Genomic DNA, 17,182 nt, shown 5'->3' with positions numbered 1-17,182 from the left:
GCGGCGTTACGATGATGAATCATTAATTACTCCTGTGCAGCTCATTTCCCACAAGCCCACAAGAGCCCAGGAGCTATTTTCACAGCTACCCCCCACCCTCCCCCCTTCGTTTCCTGACACACACACACGCACGCACACACATGCGCACACAAAGCGCACACACACAACATGTTGGACATCCTTCCGCTGTACAGCAGGTGTAAGTCCTACAGCACCCGTAACGTACAGAAAAATTCACTTGGAATAAAACTGCAATGACAGGTTAGCTCCTTAGGTGATTTTTAAGGTTGTCCACGGTTTCAACCCTTATTTGACTTTCTTCCACACCTTCCGAAAAAATCTGTGATATTTTGCTGACCTTTACCATGTCAAACGTGGATTTAGCATCCCGCGGCGCTGCCTGTCTGCTTTCGACGGCGGTCCGAGGAACGCTGATTAAGGAGCGGAGATTAGCGGTTTTGGCGGGAAAGGAGGAGTGCGGCTCTAGGAGACGCGAGGGCTACAGGAAGCTTCCGGAGGGAAAAGGAGCTTCTAAAATCGATACCCCTTGGCGAAAAGCGCAGGTCCCCATCGAGAGAGCGGGGGGGAAAGACGGCGTCGTCCCCAGGCCCGGTCAAAGACGGAACCCGGATATCCCAGATTCCCATGCTCTCCCCGCCCCCGTCCTCCTCACCACCACAAACCTGCCAAATCGATAAGCAACCGGAGCATTAAATTTCAACAAGGGAGGCTGTCATGCTCTTTAGCCAGCCAGCGGCGGCTTCCGTAATGGCCGCCAGCTGACATTTTGTTGGTGAAGTGATGGGCTTTTGAGTCTTTTTCCAGCAAAACAACTCCACAACACTTCATTGTACGCAGGCTATCTGACGTTTTGCTTTCCCGCATTCAATTCGGTTCCACTTGTATCGCGCTTCTTGCAGAGACACTGTCACATAGACACGTTCCAGAGGACACTGAAAGGCAAACTGGGTAAAAAAAAAACAGGCCTGAATCCCAAAAAAAGCAAGCAACTGAGGTAAAAAAAAAGAAGAGAAACACTCAAACGGTGGTGAGAAAAATCTCTCCAATGGGAAGAAATCTCGGCTATTGCGGGGGAAACCCCAACTATAGAGTTGGAGCCCTGCACACTCCCTCAACAGGGGCTCTAACGAGCACAAGTAAAGAGGAACAGTGTGGTGGTGTAGTGGGCAGCACTGCTGCCTCACAATACAAAGGTTCTGTGTTCAAATCCCAGCTATGGCCTTTCCATGGGCAGAGTGTGGGTGTGGGTGTGGGTTTGCTCTGGGGACTATGGTTTGTTGAGATATGAAATTGGGAAAAAATGTCTTACATGAACAAAAAGAAACCTATTTTATGTAAAAAAAAAAAAAGATTATTTAAATTAAATGATAAATTATGTTTTGAAATGATTTTCTAAACTAACAGGTTAGCAAAAATGTGTGATGCAATTATTATATACAAATGTAATATGAAACTACAAGAAAACCAGACTTTGGACTGACATGTAGTCACACAATAAACTTCAAACAAGTTCACTGGATCGTCTCTGCGTGATGTCTTAGACTTGGTATGCAGATCTGCAATCTGAAATGATGCCCGTGTTTGAATAATCTGTATGGGATGTAGCTAAATGGCATGTGGGTGCTCAAAAAAAGCAATATTCCTTCTAAGAAATACAGTTTAATTTACAGGTGTGTCCTACAATACTGATGAGATTAAACCATTTTAAATGACGAGATGAAACCTTTTTAAATTAGCCTAAAGCTAATATCTGAAGGCACATTTTTTTTATTTGCTACTTAATACAAATTATGAATGCCATATAGCCCATGAAAATTCCATTAAATCAATTACACCATGTTTACTTTTCAATGCATTATTTTATTAATCTACAGTAGATACATTTGTTAAAATGTTAAAATGTTACCCGTTATAATATTTCTGATTATTCAGATTATTTTATTAATCCATAGTAGATAAATTTGTTAAAATGTTACCCGTTATAATATTTCAGATTAAGCCAAAGAAACACACAAATAGTCACAGTCTCAGCATTCTGCAGTTTGTGTTACAATTCACAGGCGAGTTCGCTCGCAGACCGGTGACAAGCCATCAGTAACAATTTCTGGCAACGGTTTCAGGACTCGTGTTCCCGGATCCTTCCGGAAAAATGGTAACTCGGCCTAAATTGCATTAGCGGAAATTCAAAACACGGCGAGCCCATTCCAGCTCCGCCTCAGATCTGCTAAATTCACTTTCCCTCCTTCTCAGTCATTCCGAACAAAAAAGGGAAATATTCTACCAGAAATTTAATAACTTAATCTCCTTTTTTTACTTTTCCCAGTAGCCCGAATCACGAATGATTAACAGCACGGGGGGTTCACAGAGTCGCTAAAGCAGACTGATTCGAAAATGTAACGGTTTGTTTGGCACGGAAGCCCCAGCAGGCTGAAGTGAAGGTTAATATGAAGCCAGCGAAAACAGCCGCGGTGTAAAAGACCGTGGGCCTGACCGGCCCCTTTCCGCCTGTCAGACCTCGTCACGTACAGGCGGGCCCGAGAAAAGCGACAGGTGCCGCTAAGTACCCCTTTTAGCGTTTCGATTCCGCTAATTATTACACCAAATCAGTGAAAGTTAACGGGGCGGAGCCGGGGAAGGCCATGCCCCCACACCCCTCCACCCCCCCCGCCCCGCTCGGCATTCAATGACACGTCTCAGGGCGCGGAGGTGAATACATTACGCTCCTCCCTCTCGTGCCAAGACAAACAACACAGGTGTCAGAGCTTTTCTCAATTCAGAAGAGGAGGGATAAGTAGATGGATGGAAGGAGAGAGGGAGGAAAAAGAGGCCATCTCGCATACAGTGATGTCCAAGTGCCACCTAGTGACAGCTCGGAAACTTGTCTTCCTTGGAGGAAAGGAGAGAGAGAGAGAGAGAGAGAGAGAGAGAGAGACTGACAGACAGAAACACACAGGACAGGAAGCAGGTTCCACCCGAATCCGTGCCTTTTGGGTTTTCCACTTTTGTGACCAAGCCGCATTTAGCGAAGGACACACACATCGACGAGTGTGTGTCAGACACGGGAACGTGCTTCGTGAGGACAGCTGGCTTGTCAGCACATGGCACGCAGCCTCGGGCACACACAAGGCTTACGCCACCGAGAGCACATTTGCATCTTCTTGGACATGCAGCAGACAGGCCTCAAAATCTGGTTCTGCAGAACAGCAAAGAAACATGGACACAGACAAAAGCAACAGCGCGGGACCACCCCAGAGCCAAAGTGTGACAAACACACACAAGCCAACTGTCGACATCAGACAGACACTCTGAGGACATTCCACCAGAAAGATTCCATTACAAAAAGTAATTTAGGTCTTCTTAATGAAAAAAGCAAGATGTAAAACTGTAATTAATTTTTCGCGTGCTGTTCTTTCCCTACATGAACTTTGGAATAAAATTTGATGTTCGAAAACTTTTTCAGGGAGCGTATTTCGTAAGTGTGCAAAAGCAAAAAAGGTGCGTGACGCGAAAAGGTTTAGAATATGTCCAACTAATCGACAAAATCTTTTTGAGTGAGCTGCAGCCGAACTGCGGGTTCTTAATGAACGCAGACGAAGTTGTAATGCTGCGTGGAGCGGCTCCTGTCTCCGCCAGCGGAGCTCTGTGAGCCGCCGCCGTCAGTGTGAACGGGCTGTTAGCCTGCCCGCCGCTCTCCACAGCCTGAGCACTGCACGCTCCTGATAAACGCATCAGTCAGCAGCATCCCTGGAGCGGGATAATCAGAGCTGACTGAGCCCGGGGAAACCGGTCACAGTGACAGTCAGTAACGCACACATACACACACACACACACACACACACACACAAACGCATGCACATACACACACACACACACACACACACACGCGCACACACACGCACGCACACAAACGCATGCACATACACACACACACACACATGCACACGCACACACACGCACACGAGCGCATGCACATACACACACACACACATACACGCATGCACACACACGCACACACGCACACAAACGCATGCACATACACACACACACACACATGCACGCACACAAACGCATGCACATACACACACACACACACACATGCACATGCACGTGCACGTGCGAACACATACACACACACACATGCGCACACAAATGCATGCATACACACACACACACACATGCACACGCACACATACACACACACACACATGCGCACACAAATGCATGCATACACATACACACATGCGCACGCATACACACACAAATGAGTGTGTGCACAATACATATACGCTCATACTGAAACTCACATAAACAAACTCACATACACAAACACAGATGCACACATGCTGACTCACTTTCCACCACACATTCTCAGTTACACATGCTCACGCTCATACACAGAGACACACGCGCGTACGCACTCTCACACACATGCTGCCAGTCATTCCAGCTCGCACACACGCAAGTGTGCTCATACACATGCTCTCTCAAAATCATAAATTAAAAACTTAAATACATGTTTACACACATGCACAAACCGTCAGCTGTGCACTTTCATATATGCGCGCTTACACTCACACATGCGTGTGCTGTCATACCGATGAACAATTTACTCATACATACATGAAGCATGCACTTACAAACAAACAGCACATTCACATATGCTCAAACACTCACTAACACACACACACGTACTCACACACACATACACACACACATATGAAGATACATATCGTAGTACAGGCAACAGCCATTAGCCTGCTTTTTGGCCTCATCTTCATCAATACTGTGAGTAGGAATGCGTGGCCTAAACCCTTTACTTCTTATCTGTGCCTGCAAGCTGTTTGTTAAGGGCTGTCTATCACTCTGAGCAAATAAAAACAAGTTCGCATCGCAATTTTGGTTCGGTCAAACAAGCCTTATGGTTCCTCTGTGATCGTTCTCCTAAATATATGAGAAAACCATTTTGGTCTTGGTTCATTGACACGCCATGAGAATAAATCTGCAGACATTCGGGGGAAAGCATTAAACAATACTGCCTTCTGGTTGCGATACAAGACGCAAATTTGAACATGTGTTCTCGTTGACATGGAGAAATTAGAGAAGAGGCTAAAACGGAAAGCAGCATTTGGTGGATTTTTACAAACACCAGCCGCCAGTTAGTCTACGTTAGGGCGTCTGACCCTGTCACTAGCGCAATAAATATATGAATGTTGAAAAAACAATAATGCTGTCCAATTACATTAGTTGACTGGGCAATTCTTTATGATGGTTATGATGACTGCAGCTGCAATTAAAAAGATTAATTTTATATGGCTATTTTAGCCTTACCAGCAGCCTATGGACCTGCATTGTGTTCACTATATTCTTGCTGGACTCGTTGCTTGTAAACCTGCGCAGTTACATGGGACTATAAGTCACCCTGGAAAGTGCCCACCAAACAAATAATAGCCTAGATAATAATATCACCTTGTTTTGTTCTGGTGGTGGCCAGCTATGGTGAAGAGCAGCGGCGGCAATGTAGTATAAAGAGTAAGGACCTGGTCTTGTAACTTAAAGGTCACAGGTTCAATACCCAGGTAGGACACTGCCATTGTACCCTTGAGCAAGATACTCAACCAACATTGCTTTAGTGTATAACCAGCTGTAGAAATGAATGCTATGTAAAGCACCTTGAGATACAGACCTTTTGTGAAGCCAAGAACACCGCTAAGCCATGTAGGACAAACTGAAGGACAGAATATTGCAAACTAAAACACAAACTACTGTACATTTGTATAACGAGGGCGACATTGCTGTGAGTTTTCAGCAAGATCGCTTGCTGTTATCCATATAATGCAGCAAGACATAGGCTACTATTAGCCCTCTGGGCTAAAGACTAGGGTCCCATGCTTAGGGAGCTAATACTTGTGTCCTGTCCATTGGAGTGGCGGAGTCTTCTGCAGAGGACATTAACCACACAGCTCTAGGTGCCGGTGGCTGGTGGCTGCGTCAAAGGGAGCGATGTGGGTCACAGGGAGAAGAGGAAGCCGTCGGAGGAAGAGAGGAAACTGGGACAGAGAAGCGGTAAGCAGCCTCTCCTTCTCTCCGCTCCTACCCTCACCTCCCAGACTGCACACACTGCCACCATTCTAACGAGCCTTCGCTAATTTTCCGGGCAGCCATTTTACCACAGCAGTCTTACCACAGCAGTCAGGTGGCTAGCTGTGGTGAGCTTCCACCCCTTGACGCAAAGCACCTAGAGATACAGAATTTTTGTGAAGCCTTGAACACCGCTGAGCCATGTCTCACAAACTGAAGCACAGAATATTGGAAACTAAAACACAAGCTGTCGTACATTTACATAACGAGGGCGACGTTGCTGTGGCGCCCAGAATGTCGCCCAACAGAAAATCGGAATCGAAGAGCCGGAATGACGGCCGTCTGCGGCCGTTTACTTTTCAAAAAGGGAAAACTAGGTGCCACGCCGTTCGAGCAGCTTCAATCGCGGGTCTCCATTTTTTTGTGCCAAAGCACACAGCCCCATATTCCTCTGATCTCTCACAAACTCAGCAACCCAGGCAAATTAAATATGCAAAAAAAAGAACTTGCCGCATTTAAATAACCTTTCATATATTTACCGTTCACCATTCTGACACCGCGTAAACCAGCGACCGTCAATCCTTTCTGCCACTACCGGCTTCAAAGATTATCCGGGTAAAAAGAAAAGTAAAACCGCGATACATTAATTAATTATAAGACAAAAAAACAAGCAGGGAATTAAGCTAAGTACATCTGTCATCGACTTAACTTCACACAATAATACGAGCGTTAGAACATTTACACTCTTGAAGTTAATGATCCCCTTTATGACTGACAGTCAGGGTGCTTTGAAAAACCGCCGCAGAAGCATCCGGAACGCGCAGATACGAGAGCATTAATTCCCTCAAAAAAAGTGTTTAAAGTACCCCTGCACTAATCCCCATTGTCATCCACACAGAGCAGAAGGTCTTACAGACATATCGCCATGACAGCCTGTCTGTTCGCGAGGAGTTAAGAGTTAGACTGACGATGGAGAATCACAAAAGCTCCCCAAAATACTTTAGGACAACTGTTCGTTTGTTTACACAGCAATCCAAAGTATTTTGCTGTCAGCACTTCAAGTGGAACCAAATCCATAGCTGTTCTACCCTGAAGTACGGTGCCTGTATCTAAGCAAGTATCACAACTACCTGCAAACAGGCTTGACTTGCCTGTTTGTTTTTTTTTTCAATTTTCTCGAGAGTACCAAAGTTCAAGCTCAGTCTTATTGTTCATTGTAAGATGGACTCAACCTCAACTGTAAAGAATAAGGCTGTAGTCTGTGCAGTTGATTCATATGCTCATTTGAGAAAGAACTGAACTGTTAAACAAACAGGGACACAATCCACGAGCAACAATAACGGTGTCCACTTTGGAACAACTGAAGGAGCCAACCAATTATCCGCTGCAGTTCAGGGCTAGGTTATTCCTCCAGCATGAGGACACATCCTCTGGGACCTCAGTCCAGTCATCACAACCATCTACACAGAATTCTGATGAGGTAAAACTCATATCACTGCTGTTCCCCGGTAATCTTGTCTACTAGCCTCAGCATTTATGAGGCTGATAACTCATGGCATGAGCTAATGGGTTAAGTCATAAATAGTAACAATGTTATTTTTTCACCTACTCCACACCAATACAGCAGAGTCATGAAATAAACTGAGAGAAACAAGACAGGATTTGTAGTTTAGTTAAGTCAGAGTGTCCCAAAGTGCATCCATTGTTTTGGAAGGGTCAACTTTGTGAATCAGTTTCCACTGAAACTTTCACACACTCACAAGTTCACACACACTCACCCTCGCACAAGCTCTCTCACCATCACACACAGTCTCTCACCCTCACACTTTCAACCTAACACATTCACACACACTCTCACCCTCACACGCTCTCACCCACACAAATATACTCACTCAGACACACACTCTCAGCCTCACACACACTCTATCACCCACACAAAGTCTCTCAGCCTCACATTGTCTCATTGTCTCCCCCTCTCACTTTCAACTTTACACATTCACACACACACACTCTCACCCTCACAGTCTTTCACTCACACACACAGTCGCTCACCCTCACATTGTTTCACCCTCATACTCTCAACCTTATCCAATCACACACCCTCTCACCTTTGCACACTCTTTTTCACTCATTCCCACATCGGTGACGAAAGTTCAGCTGTGTGCCGCGACACTGACAGTCTGACCGCAGCCCCGCTGAAACTCACCAGAATGATGACAGGAGTCGGGTGGAACCGCCTCCATTTAATTTTGATGAGCTGCATAAGAACTGGGTTTGGACTGAAGATCAAATGCCAAGCACCCAGGAGATAGCGATAAGCAGTAACTTCCACGCACAAATGGCAGCTGAATGGCAGAAGAGACAAGAGCTTTCGCCTGAAGGACATGCACAGCATGCTCCGTCCGTAGAACAAGATGCATACCCCAGAGACATCAGTGACATCGTAGCCCAGTGCTTCCCAGCCCTGTTCCTGGAGATCTACCCTCCTGTAGCTTTTTCATTTCAACCCTAAACTGCCACACCTGATTCTACTAATTAGCAGCTCAACAGGATCTCTAGCTGTTGAATGAGGTGTGCTTCGTTGAGGTTGGAGTGAAAACCTACAGGACGGTATCTCCAGGAACAGTGTTGGGAAGCACGGCCTTAGCCTATTCATTAAGAGCCAGTTAACTGCAATCTATCAATAACTCTAAATAACATACTGTGTCAAGTGACTGAATGAAAAGTAGCTGATAAGTGTACTGACTTGATTTGAAATCACAGACTGCCATTCCATATGGCTCAAGTCACAGTGTAAGGTGGGTGTTGTACATTTTTCTTTTTTTAATGAATGAACTCGGGACGTAAAACAGTTAGAGAAGCACAGGGTAGCATACATAAAAGCAAAAGGCTGAAATAACTGCCTGGTGGTGCAGTCTATCAACAGTAATGCCACCAGCGCCAGAGTAACGCTCTCAGACTTTATTACAAGTATTTATGGAAAAATCGCGATCAACAAATTAACGGTAAATATTAATGGAGGCTTGTGAAATGTCCTCCCGCAGGTTTCATGAATGAGGGCTTTGGACTTAAAATGGAAACCAGATTTCAGGCAACGCTCACATTAGGGATTTCCATTTTATTGGAAAGGTGAGCCATTAAGAAGAAAATATGACCAGAGAACAAATAGCAAGGACATTAAACAGGCCCTAAAAATGAGGCAAGCAGCATGAACGCTGAAAGGCAAGTTATTTATTTTAAAAGTTGTTGCGGGGCGGCATGCACGGTTGCCCGTATACACAAAAAACAGCACTTCAAAAAGACATCAAGCCCATAACATAATCAACATTTTATCGCATTGTATAATTTAACTACTTTGCCCATACTGAAATGTAAACTGATTGGAATTTAACAAGGCCCCCCCCCCCCAATCTCAGCAGGTTTAAATAGTTAAATCTAGAGTGAGACTGGACATAAGAAATGACAGGAACTGCAGAGGATTCTGGGTGTTAAATATGGCGTATCAACAGCTCTTTCGTTTCCCTAAATGCTGTAGCACATGATAGGCTACTTAACTGTGTCGAACCCCAAGCAGGAAGTGGGGACTAACCCACAATTGTGTTAGTGTCCACACTCCCACCACTGTCTCTGCCGTAGTCCTCCAAACAAAATTCTAAACGAAATAATGGCCTCCTACATATGTCAGACCAAAGGAGTTAACCTAATCTCCTGAGGTGTTTTTTTTTTTAACCTTCGCTGTGAGGCTGTTAGGTCAATCACATGTTTATTCATTGGCCGTTGCCCAACTATGGACTATGGATCAGACTGATTGCTTAATGCACATTGTTTGTGATAGAGCCCGGCCTAACAGATAGGTCATTTAGACTCTGAACTGACAGGTAGGCTAATCTACGCGGCTGGTCAGAATGATTTGCATCAAACAGGAAGTGCATGAATGAAGGAATCTCAACGTCGCTGCATCTCAATATGCTGGCATCGGTGAACAAACCCGCTGAACGAACATCAGACTTCTGAACACACAGCCAAGCATTATGCCAACAACATCAAATAAAAACAGCCTGCGATGGCAAAAAAGGTAAAAATGCTGTTACCACAACTTAGTAAGAGAGCCTAATGCCCTTCAAAATGCAAATCAAAATAGACAAAATCACTATGTATGGTTAAATAATAATATAGCAAATAACAACAGATATTCAGTATGAAGAACAGCATGTAGGCCATCAGCAAAAGAAAGTGGACTGTAGCTGCATCAAACTCCAATGAACTATTGAAGCTTAATGTGAAAGAAATCGTCTTCAAGCATCACATACATACCATTCCTATTACCAATAACATTTGTTACATCGACATAAAAGATAGTGTTTTTTTGTTAAAGAAAATAAATGAAAGACACAAAAAAATCACAAAAGAAGGGACGCCTCATCTGACTCTAATGCAGCGTACAATGAGAACCTCCCCTGCATCCTTCCCGACAGCGACGCTAAATATAAAACACCTGGCAGCAACATCAGACCGACAATCTGGCAACCTCAAAAGTGACCACACATTACGGAACATTGGTGGCACTGTCAGCGCGGGCCAAAGGCGGCGAAAGTAAAACCTCACGCGCTGCAGGCTCGTCGCCTCTGGCGACCGGGTCGCACGCGTGCACACGCGCACGTCTGCGAGCGAGAGAGAGGGACAGAGAAAGCGAACCCTCGCGACCAACTAATCAACCCTCGTCCACGCGTCCAATCAATGCATCACCACCAGGCCTCCCGTTCGTGAAATATTACTTAAAACTTCATATTCATTCATCGATTTAGGTTTCAGAATAGTATATCACCGAACTCCGATGGGAACAAAAAAAAGGCCCGCCATTCGTGAGGTCAACCGCAGCACGGACAGATGTTGACACGAAATTGATGGCAATGCAGAAAGAAATTACCAAATATACAGATCAATACCTAGTTTCAGTGTTACAGCCTTCCCGAGGACAGAAAAATATATATCTCTAACAGCCGGAGAAATAGTCGCGGCGAAAGAGAGAGATAGATGTTTCCCTTAAGGTAAATTATTTGATTAGCTGAGGGCAGAGGTGATGAAAAGCTATGCTGATGAAGCAAACTCGGCGCCTCTAAATAAATGGCTGGGGAAGGCCATAAAGGGCTGCGGAAATGACAGATCGCAAGGCCTTTTCATAAGGAGGCATGAGTTGAGTTAATTGACTTTTTATTCATGGCCAGGCTGCCCACATAGTTTTCAATCATGCAATGACAATAAATCACATTTTATAACTTTGTTGAAGGGGGGTGGGGGGGGGAGAAAAATCTCGCATTTGTTTATCGATTGCCTCCCATGCATAATTCACTTTTTAATCTGAGTGCTCCGAGTGACGGGCGGATAAATAATAATAATAAAAAAAACACGGCCACGGAGGATTCATCAAAGCTCCTCGGTCGGAATGCGGTCGTGTACTGGGAGGGTCACGCTAACGCAGTGATTAGGCCCGACCCTCTGCATTCAGTCACTCAAAACACACGCTGCAGTGCAGTGAATCAATATTGGATGAATTGGTTCCTCTCAGCCAAGGGTCTAAAAAAAAAAAATTTCCGGAAAGGACCGTTGCAGTGGGTGCAGGTCTTCGTTTCAGCCCAGCACTAAGACACCTGATTCTAGTTCTCGAGGTCTTGATTGAAGACCATGATTAGATAATTAGTTGAATCACGTGTTGTAGTGCTGGGAAAAACAAAGAGTTGCACCCTCGCTGTTCATAATGATAAGACAGGAGACCCCTGCTCTGAAAAACCAGGACATGAAGGCCGCACTACACGACCTCTGGCAAACTGCCGGTGATGCTTGACAGGGTGGTTCTGACTACGTCCAAATTACAAGAAACTACATCTGGCTCGCAGTATTCTTAAGACCTGGACATGACCATAAAAAGGGGGTGGTGTCAAATCACTCAATGCATCTTCTTTAAAACAATCCTGAACGAAATCTGGTGTGTTTTACTTGAATAAAAATAGCGACAAAAAGAGAAAGATGGAGCAATGTGGGCACCTGAAGGAGACAGCACCTCTGGGCGCGTCCCTACATCTCAGAGAGGTGAGTGCCTCTCTTCCGAAAGGCAGTAAAGGTCAGCGGCACCCGCTCCCAGCCGGATCAACACTTCCTTGCCGTGAGTAATTTCACAGAGGACTAGCAGCACGACGGAGCCTGATCAATACCTGGCACTCCAGCCATTACGGAGGCATTGAGAAAATCACCCCCTCTGGTAATAAAGCACAGAGGCTGCAGGCTCTCCCTTCATTTGCCGGGTCCATTAGTGTAATGGTATCATTATCAGCCAGAGCGGCATTTCTCCCTCCCACCCTCCCCCTTTCTGGAATCGGTGGGGGGGGGCGGGGGCGTGATGAAGTCCGAAACAGCGGCGAACCCTCAATCTTTTACGGTTCCCCAATGTAAATTCACTTACTGTGACCCGCATGCGTGCCACCTCCGTATGGCTAGCCATGATTCATCGGAGCAGCAAACGCTATTTCTCAATTATCGGTCCATTAATAGCGCTCGCCAACCTACTCGGTAACTAAAACAAAAAAAAAAAGCTGGTGGCAAATAAGACGCTGATTCTGTTGATGCTGACACCTGACATGACGCAACAGCCCCGACATGACAGGACGACTGCATTAGCGACCGTAAATTGTTTATCTTTATGCTAATTCGCCAGGTTAGCGCTTAGCTGCAGGTAAGTGATTGACTGCGCCCGGATTTGTGGCCACGTAATCAGCTCTGGCCTCGCTAGTCGTTAATTTAACAGAATCCCCCAGGGAATCACAAGCCCACTACTGAAGTATATAGGAATACGGTACTAAATTGCTTGTGTTAACTTTGCTGCCACCCATATCCTTCGTCACACACAAAACTGTCTGGGCCAATGAAAACCAAAGACTAAAACTGAAATAATATTTAATAAAACTCCAGAAAGTGAACCATACTTTTAAATGTAACTGGAAGTACTTTGCAAAACCTAAGCACATCATTAATTAGCTGTTGAACAAAGACCAAGTAAAACAAGAGTATACAATGATTACACTGTATTGATACTCCCAAAATAACTTTCATTGTGGGACATTTTGAACAAAATGGATTCTTAGCTGATGCAGATCCACTTGGAAATAAATGCTGCCACGCTATTATAATTATTAGCAATTTTAGAAGTGGAAGCCCTTATGATGCATCATGACAGTTTCAAGGGGATCCTGGATTGAACACTTTCAGTTAAAGTACCTCATACCATCTGTTGACCCTGTGTGAAGTTTGGATGACTGTCACGATCCTTCATATTTTCAGTTTTATGCGTCACTACGACCAGGCCAATCCCGTACAATGGCTTTCGTGTGCACAAAGAAAGTTCCAGGAAATCATAGCTCACTGCTGCTGACAAGGAAGCTTTTTTTGGAATACCAGAAAGTATTCCAATGCAAAATATGGAGAAATGGGTTTAGAGGGAGAAAGCTAAAACAATTTAAATTATCCTAAGGCCAAAAACTTCAATAATTTGAAAGACAAGTTACATTAAAACATGAGGTTTCAGTTTAAGGCTGCTGTTGAACTCCAGACAGACTGAAAATAATTCATCAGGCAAGCAAGAAATGTAACTTGTCAATATACTGAAAGCAATTCCTGAAATGTTTTCACTCGTTTTTATTGCTATCTCCATACTTGTCAAAATTGTTTCTGACATAAATAGAAAGGCGACAAAAGAAATTCCATAGCAAATTACAAATAACGAATGAATGTCATATATTAGCTTGCATCACTACCCCATTACTTCTGCCAATGTCTATCAAAACTATGTTTATTGAAAACAAGGGTGTTTTGCATCTGTACTCGTATCAACAGCTACTTCATTTGAATTTGAAAGGTTACTTGATCTTGAGTTGTCATGTTACTCAGCTCAATTGAATAGTAAAATATGGAAGATAATTCATGAATAAATTGATGTGTGCATTAGATGACAAGAAAGGTTTAGATGGTGAGGATGCACTTTAATATTATGTTTTTAAGTCATTAGTTACACTGTACTTTATTTAGGACCCCTTCTACATGCAGTGTTGCTCATTCGAGGTCTGTTGTGTACAGTGCTGTGGAAAGGTATTAGCCCCCTACCAGATTTCCTCTATTGTTGCGTATTGGTCACACTGAATGGTTTCATTTCTTTAGACAAGAAATAAATTAAACAAAGAATGAGACAGTGGTGCAGTGGGTAGCACTGTCGCCTCACAGCAAGAAGGGCGTGGGTTCGAATCTCGGCTTAGGTCTTTCTGTGTAGAATTTGCATGCTCTCCCCGTATCTGTGCGGGCTTCCTCTAGGCACTCCGGCTTCCCCCCTCAGTCCAAAGACATGCAGTTAGGCTAATTGGAGACACTAAATTGCCCATAGGTTTGAGTGAATGGAGTGTGTGCCCTGTGATGGATTGGTGGCCTGTCCAGGGTGTATTCCTGGATGGATGGATAAATTCGACAAAGGGAAACCAAGTAACTTATTTCATTAGATTAATTAAATAATTATTTTAAAAATACATTTTGTGTTTACTCAGTTTCCCTTTGTCTAGCCTAATATTAGGCTACATTTTGTCTAAAGATCTTAAAGTATTCAGTGTGAAAAATATGCAATAACAGAGGAAATCAGGAGGGCAAATACTTTTTCACGGCACTGTATGTTAAATGTGAGTTTTTATCATGAGCTGGACGTGGACGTCATGATATATCAACCAATTTGAAAGTTATTGATTGAGTCTGGTTATCTAATTTATTTATGGGCTTGGTAACACATCCATCAGGTTACTGCAATTATTAAAATGTGCCATAAAAGTTACTTGTCCCCACAGGGTTATAGTAGGGATATGGGTTTTAATGCTCTGCTCTGAACGTTTTCCAGCACGCACCTACTAACAGCCATAAATGCAATATCCTCAAAAACATACAATAACCCTTTTGAGTAAATGACTCTGATGAAAAACCTACGGGATTGACACCATTTGTATTATTGTATGATGCATTATGAAAAACTGTGTTGGATATGGAGAATATGGAGCTACAGAGCTACAGAGACAAATGCGTACTCTGTGATATGTTTGATATGTGGTTTTCCAGTAGTTCTCGCACTAAGAGCATACTTTTCAAGTCACAATGTTGCCCTTTCATCCTGTTATTTCTCCCCCGAAATCAGCTGAGCAAGACCATTGAGTTTACCCATCTGATGACCAGCTGGGAAAAGCTTTCAGTGCTTTCTCATATGCTCCCACTCTGCTTCAATAAAAGGGAGGAACCACGTATTACATAGTTTCTGTGCTGTCCTACATATGACGTGTGCCGCTTGAAATAATGGCTTCCGAGTTTGTGAAAGGGGAGGTTCATTCGGTACAGCAGTACAAGTCTGCATAAAGGTGGGATAAGCATTAACATTACGATTCACACTAGCATCCTCGGAAAAAGCCCAGTTTAACGGTATTGTTGTTACTTTAATCAATACAATGAGCACCATGACCGGGTCAAAATAAGTGAAATCCACGAGTCAACTGCAGTATGCTAGCATGAGTTTAAACCTCGAGTTTAAAACTCTAGACCACAGAACTGCATTACATGTGGAACAGCTAATCTTTATTTTACAGAATAGGAACAGGAATAGGTGTTCCAGTTGTACAGCATGTCTGTGGTCTAGAGATTTAAATCTGAGGTTTAAACTCCAGCTAAGCATTCTGCAATTGACCTTACTTGTCTAATGTACAAACACCAAATGTATGGCTTTCTTGGAAATACCCAGTATCGCATGAAACATTTAGTTGGAAATACTGAAGGTTTCGTTTGTTATGCACAGATTAGAAAGTCAATGAGAACTATAACAAGACGGCTGTCCTAAATGTGAATGCAAAGGTGACCACCATGACCTTCATAGGTTACCCAAATCTGATGCCTGTTTAGCGTGTATGAGCAACATAACTGACTCAATCAGACATACCTTACCAGCTAAATGCACACGGATGTAAATAACTCACACGGATGGAAATAACTCGCACTGATGTCACGACTGGCACACCACATGAAGTATAATGACGAGGTTTAACGTCAAATCACATACTGGCGAACACCTCGCTGCCGCGACGGCTCACATTGTTTCTAGTGAGTCAGGGAGGGATGCTGAAGCTTACTGTTCAATGATTATTTAGAGGCAATTGTGTTAACAATTTATGGGCCTCTACGCCATGCTATACTTTGTTTAATTGCAGTAATTGTATTCGTACGTGCTCGATACAGATGTTGTATACAACTACAAGCCCCGTACTCTATATTTTCTAAAGAAATCTGCCCTACTGAGGAGAGAGGCACCGGTCCACCTTATTACAGGGAGTTCAACGAGTCAACACAACAACTCTGATTTGGCAAGACTGCTTCATCTACACGCAGATTAGCCCAAAACAGCTGTTTTGGTCGATTCCTAGAGAATTAATTTTATTAAATAGCGGTACTGCGAAATGAATGTCAGTTCTTTAAAAGGTAATTTCGCAAACTGTTTTAACTTGCTATTCGTTCTGAAAGGAAATTGAAACAAGGGGAACAGAAGCACGTGGGCTATCTTGCTAGCAAATTACTATATGCATTGACTACAACCGGCTAGCAACCAAAAAACCCATTCAAAAAGAAAAATGCATTAGTGAGTAAGCACAGCCATATGAAAAATACTATTTATACCTTTCTTTTCTTCTTTCTCTCACTGTCACCCGAACGTTTCATGTTCCTGGAGTTTTATTTACACTGCCTCGATTTCACAATAGGTTGTCCTGGGAATTGTAGTTTAACAATGGAATATACAAGCATACCCTGATTTTACTTCTTCAGCGGGGGACACTCCATGGTAAACAATTTGAAATGCTTATTTATTATGATTCAACTACGGTGATGAGAGAAAAAATATCACATTTGGACAGACTTTTCATCCCCAACAAAGTGCGTAAAAACTACAACTCCCAAAACGTCAATACAGCGTGTGAGACGTGACTAGCACGCAGTACGCAAGCAGCGAAATGAGTTGTATCTTAGC

General features: G+C 43.7%; 1 protein-coding gene across 1 annotated transcript in view; it reads right to left on the bottom strand.

Annotated features, from left to right (window-relative positions):
• Window positions 1-16,911, bottom strand: part of fto (FTO alpha-ketoglutarate dependent dioxygenase) — a 154,825-nt gene extending 137,914 nt beyond the window's left edge. Inside the window, exon 1 of the mRNA XM_035419077.1 lies at window positions 16,834-16,911. Within this exon, the coding sequence (XP_035274968.1) occupies window positions 16,834-16,875 (42 nt within the window). The 5' untranslated portion in view covers window positions 16,876-16,911. The remainder of the gene's footprint in view (window positions 1-16,833) is intronic.
• Between the last annotated feature and the right edge of the window lie 271 nt (window positions 16,912-17,182).

This window comes from Anguilla anguilla, chromosome 5 (assembly GCF_013347855.1).
Source record: "Anguilla anguilla isolate fAngAng1 chromosome 5, fAngAng1.pri, whole genome shotgun sequence".
Classification (NCBI taxonomy): Eukaryota; Metazoa; Chordata; class Actinopteri; order Anguilliformes; family Anguillidae; genus Anguilla; species Anguilla anguilla.
This window is presented reverse-complemented; position numbering and strand designations above follow the sequence as displayed.